This window comes from Ambystoma mexicanum, chromosome 12 (genome assembly GCF_040938575.1).
Source record: "Ambystoma mexicanum isolate Mex_15411 chromosome 12, UKY_AmexF1_1, whole genome shotgun sequence".
Taxonomy (NCBI): domain Eukaryota; kingdom Metazoa; phylum Chordata; class Amphibia; order Caudata; family Ambystomatidae; genus Ambystoma; species Ambystoma mexicanum.
In genome coordinates this window covers 99931178-99937177 of record NC_090936.1, presented here as the reverse complement: position 1 = coordinate 99937177, position 6000 = coordinate 99931178, and the positions used below count along the sequence as shown (strand labels likewise).

Below are 6000 nucleotides of genomic sequence, written 5' to 3'. Positions count from 1 at the left end.
ACCCAAAAGGCTAGGGCTGTAGGCAGCAGGGTGTAGCAGACTGCAAGGTAGGACGCACAGAGGAGCAGGGCTGAGGCAGGGAGCCCAAAAGGCTAGGGCTGTAGGCAGCAGGGTGTAGCAGACTGCAAGGCAGGAGCCCACCAGGGCACTGGAACAAAAAGCAGGTGAAAGCAGGAAACAGCATACAAAGTTTGTAGCTCGAAGCAAAAAGGTGCCGGAAGGACTCTCAATGCAAGAGACTGAGCTCTCGCAGGCAGCAGCCTTTATACTGCCCAGCACAGAGGCAGGTTAATTGGTTGCACCTGGCTCAGCACACCTGCAGACAATCGGCCACCTCCCTCTCTTTTCCTGAGCTGGTGGAAGCAGAGCAAATCCCTAGGGCTTCTGGGGATTGTAGTTCTGATGAAGAAAAATAGGAATAGCCAGGAATAGATGGTTATAGCCAAGTGCATTATGGTAAGTGTAGTTTTCTGGAAAAAATAAAAAAGCACCAAAGTCTTGCAAATGGGAAATAAAGTCCAAATAGTGAATAGCGGTTGATCCAAGAGTTTTCTGTAGATAAATGAATAACAATTTGTCCATATTGATCGCCAATGTATGCGCCCATGGCGCAGGCATGACATCTTGTGGGCTTGGGAACCACTTGGAGACCGCCCAACACGTTCCAACGGAGTGCAAGCACATGGCCCACTATATGTAAGTAGGCTGGGGGCTTAAGTCTCTGATCCCAACAATATTAAGTCAGAGTCATTTTGGTGCTATTGTTTGAACTCAGGCCACAAATCAATGCACTTTGCACTTTTCAGCATCTGGAAGGAGCTACTAAAACATGGTACGGTAGAGATCCATACCATACCAAAATGATAAATGAAGTTGCAAATTCTTTTGATACTCTGATCACATATGAGTTTGGATTTATGTACTATGCAGTACACCGAGTCTGAGTCACTGCTCCTCACCACTCCTGCAGATTCAGCTGCATGATATACATGTCTATTACGTGACTCAAAAGTTAGTATCAGTAAAATCCTTATGGATTTTATGGAATTACTATTGTGAAATTATTTTATTTTATGAATGTTATTTGATAAATGTTATTTTGTGAAATGAATTAATGAAATCAACTCTAGCTAAATTTTAAAGAATTTTGAGTAAGTAATCTGGAATGACTGATTGTTTTTATACTTTTGAAGTATTCAACTATGTAATAATGTAACAATATTTTGTATGCTATATGTATAATATTTGTCTTATGAATTTGTTTGTAGATGTATTATTTTAAAGCTCGTTGAGCTATATTCATAATTAACAATAAATAAACAAACCTGCACTGGAGTTATAGTGCCGCATGTAGCACTACATGCACCTGAGTTATTGTTAGATGATGTGCTCCTTTCCTTATGTGTCTACTATTTGCAAGTCAGTATATTTTGGGCTGGCTTACATATTGGTCATTTTCATTGTACTGTTGTGTTTTAACTCTTTGTCTGCATTCTCTTTGCTATGTGAACTTAAAGTTGTGCAAGAGTCAAAAAACAAAGTGTGTGATACAAACAATTTACAAAGCCCATAGGTGTTTTGGATAGTTAGTTACTGAGAAATCAGTTCAGAATAAAGCCATGATTGGACGCCATGTGACTACAATGGGAGAAATGAAGATTTTCTGGGAATGTAGAATTTCAAAATCCATCTTAAAATATGAAAAAATAGAACAATTAATTTTCCTTTTAAATAAGGCAAAGGTCTTGTTTGAAGAACAAGATTCATTGTCCTATTAGACCCGTTTTCAATCCTTCGATGGGTGATTTTCTGGGAATGTAGAATTTCAAAATCCAGCTTAAAATATGAAAAAATAGAACAATTAATTTTCCTTTTAAATAAGGCAAAGGTCTTGTTTGAAGAACAAGATTCATTGTGCTATTAGACCCATTTTCAATCCTTCGATGGGTGACAACAATGCCCTTTCAAAGTGGAAATCTAAAAAAAATAGATTTTGGAGACAAGTGCTTCTGGTTATCAAACTTAGTCACACACTAAAAGAGAACAAAAAAAGAAACAATTTGTGTAAAAAATATATTTATTTTGTACTCCCTTTGTTATTTACAAATATTTACAAGAGAATATTTTCAGAGATGCACAAGACTGCATTTCACTACTAACAGAACAGCACGTTACAAAAATGTTTAATCAATAGTATGAGAAAATAACCTGAATGCCAAAACTTTAAAAAGAACGCCCACATCGATGTAGTTCATGTGATACTGCAAATGTTCTTATGAAACACACTGCCAAGCATTTCTTAATGAAAATGTTCCTGCTAATGTATCAGGACTTTAGAATTGATTATGTAATCAAACGCACAGTATAATTCAGGCTTTGGGCTATTTTAGATGACCTTACCATTTTGGCATTTTTTTTTATTTCATAACAAAAAATGTTAAAGTGATCAAAGAAATACAAGCAATTGTATAGTCAAATTTAAGTGGGGCAGTTTTTTTGTCATTTAAAAACTGCAAGACCATACTTTTTAATATCTTGAACTACTGTTCTTAACTTTCATTATGAAGTAGATGTATAAGATACTATTTAAATATTTATCATTATATATGTTTTACATACATATTCACTTGTAAAATAGCAAAGTATAAATACAGCTAAACTATTGCAGATCCACATTTGAATTTCTTTCAAACACAACTTTACATATATAAAAAAACAGAACAAAAAAAAAGGTTTTTCAAATAGACTTTGTACTTAACAAACTATGCTAACATTCCTCATTAAAAACAGCATGACGCGTACAATGATACCATTCCCATATGACCTACGGTTGAGGTCTCCCAGCCATTGAATTACATTCATTGAACAGACTGACCAGCTGTAGCAGTTTTCAAAAAGACATCTTCGGGAGCATTGGTGATTTGAATCAGAGTAAGGCTCTCTCTGTAGGACCCTTGCTAAAGTCTTTGGTTTTTAAGTGTGATTGCACCAATGCAAGTGGGGGGAACTGTTCATGCTGTCCAAAATTGATGCGCACAGCCATGTCTGAGCTCCGGCCAGATTGGCCATCATCGCAAACGTTTAGCACATCACCACATTTGTTTGGTTGTGATACATCTTCAATGTAATCCGAGGAATGCGTACACATAGGAGACCTGTAAACTTAACACTCAAATAAAAATACCCAGTATAAATACTTCGACCTCTGTTTATTGTGCAATTTCTTGTAAAAGTACGGCTATGGCTATATCCCGAAACTAAGGTGCCCTGAGGGATTGTACACCGAATCTGCATTGTTTATAAACATGGCTTCATTCTTTCAAAAATAAATGTATAACATGTGATCTATATATAGTTGGACATGCACAGGAGAGGAAATGAACTTCAGGAAGTGTATATGATGAGTTTTATGTAGAAACACTATAGCTAGGAAGTAATGAAGTGGTAGAAAACAATGGGAGACAACAATTAAAGCAACACTTATTTTCTAGCTGTGTGGTGATTGCCTTAATCATGGTGGGTATATGGTATTAAAAGTATAGTTTTCTGGAAAGTTATGCCGGGTCGCATCCGGGAGGGTGGTGAGGTCAAAGTTATTGGGGGATTCACAAAAGTTGCATTTCCCATTCAAACTCCTAGGGAGGTTTTACCTCACAAAAGTGCTGCATGTGTTTGCATCAAGCCTCAATGGAAAGCTTGTATCTGGGACAAAATGAGTGTTTTGCTTGATTTGGTGAAAATCCGTCCAGCAAATCTGCAGCATTTTGACTTCTCGAAATTGTGGCAGCTACATCTGCGGATCCACAATTTTGAACATAAAAGCTTCAGTGTGATTGGCTCCAAGGAGTGCTCGGAAAAAGTGCTTAAAAGGGCCATTTAGGAGCCCCCCAGAGGGCTGTTCTGACCTCAGGGTGGTTGAGGGGATACCCCAGAGGGGTGCAGTACATTATATAGATATTTAATATTAGCCACTCAGAATCAGCTCAGCAGACATTGGGCATGTGCCTGCTAGTGGCACTCCCATGGTTGTAACTATGGAGAGGTGAGGTATGTCTTTGCTCAAAAGACCAATCTAGAAGAACTTATCTTATACATTTCTTTTCACAAGAATGAAAGTCAGATTTGCCTCAAATTATCCATAAATGTTGTTCTTTCCATTGTATTGACCAAAAAAGGTGTACGTGATTATTTAAGAACATTCCACTAGTTGTAGCACAGCTATCATCTCCTCCAAAAAGTGCACATTTGCACAATCATATGCAATTTGGTTGTGAAAGTTCCATCGTAAAGTGGCATCAGCCTTGTTTTGAAAAAAAGAATGGTATTTTCTAAGATGGCAGACAAATGTATAAAACTATGCCCTTTAAATCTCATTGGTGAAATATGTGTTAAGCAGTAAACATTAAAAATAAAACAGGTTATTTGAATCTCAATATTCAAGACATACTTTTCTTTAAATACAATATCCTTCCAATGTGCAAGGAGCTTGGTAAATCCATAAAAACTGTTTGTGTGCATTCAAAACACCAACCATGTATTTCAAGTAAAAGAAAATACAACAAAATGAAAATTAGTGACAGAAGCATGACTAAAAAAGGAAATAAGAGAGGTGGAATTAATACTAGTGCGTACGAGTTGTCATCTCGCTAGAGAGCAAAAGAGCGCTGTACATAAAGTAGGGTCGAATGCAATTTAAGATTGTGTGATAGGTGGGGGAAGCATTTGAGACTGCGTACATAGGTTGGTAGGATGGGCAACAGGTAGTTTCTTCTGGGTGCCAGAGAAGTTGGTTGGTTCATATCCTCTTTGAACATCAAAGATATTGACACCCCTCTCAGGCTTTTCTCACTCAGGATCCTTCGACGTGAAGTAGCTCCCACAGAAGCGTCCATTGATTGTTTTGGGGGTTCTTCAAAGGCGTATGTGGTGGACAGTAGACACTCGGTCCTTTCTTTGCGCGATACCAAGTGGATCTAATCTTTTGGCATCTCATCGGGTTAAGCAGAAACTTTTCATATTAAACAACTAGGGTAATCAGTCTTCCCATGCTAGATTGAGCTCTCAAAGCGGCCCCCGGTGAAAGCATAGGTTCGCCAGTTTCTTTGGACAATGCACCAAAAAGGAAAAAAGCAAGTTAAGCAAAGAAATGTCCTGCAACATTAAAAAAGTGGTAGAAGTGTCAGCGACATCATTAAATAATAACACACAATAATACAAAAATAACTTCGCAAACATCACAGTCTCGTCTTGTGGGCGTAGCGACATATTGCGTTTTCCCTCGTGATTGGACCGGGTGGCATGATTTCTCAGCATGGAGTCTTATAAGTTATTACTTTACAAACAAAAGTCACATATATTCAATTCTGCAGCTATTTTGCTGGATGAAAAACAATCCTTAAAAAAATACAGTACTTGAGAAAATTGTGCACTAATGGGTTTCACATTCATTATGATATCGGGCATAAATAATTTTTAAAAATGGCTAAATAGTCCATTGTATATCGCTGAGGTCCACCGGGTCCGCGAGGCCACCCTCGGCTTCCAAGTAGTTCATGAGGGCCGCCATTGCAGTCTCGTCATTTTCACACATTTCGTCAAAGTCCAGTGGTGAGGCATCACCTAAAGCCAAAAATAGCAATCATGAACTTTCCCTTACAAAACAAATTACAACATTGAACATCACCTGTGAGGAAATGCATCTACTTTCCAGTGACAGCAATGTCTTCGACTGGATGTTTGCTTGGTGAGAGCAGTATCCCTGGGACTAGCTTCGATTTAACTATTGCATAAATTAACGACTTTTTAGATTATTCTGGACTAGGGCGACACACATGTTTATTATGTTATGGGTAGAATTATTATTATCAGGGTATTTGTGGAGCACGGACCTAGCTTTAGGAAGCAACAAAGCACTTTACAAATCTTAGAGGGAAGGACAAAGTGAGGGTAGCAGAGAAACGAGGGAGCGGGAGCCAACAATGGGAGAGACGAAGGGTGGAC

General features: G+C 38.1%; 1 protein-coding gene across 1 annotated transcript in view; it reads right to left on the bottom strand.

Annotated features, from left to right (window-relative positions):
- Positions 1-2093: 2093 nt before the first annotated feature.
- The window catches only part of BMAL2 (basic helix-loop-helix ARNT like 2), a 178846-nt gene continuing 174939 nt past the window's right edge, over positions 2094-6000 (bottom strand). The window contains exon 17 of the mRNA XM_069628097.1: positions 2094-5619. Coding sequence (XP_069484198.1) covers positions 5483-5619 — 137 coding nt within the window. The 3' untranslated portion in view covers positions 2094-5482. The remainder of the gene's footprint in view (positions 5620-6000) is intronic.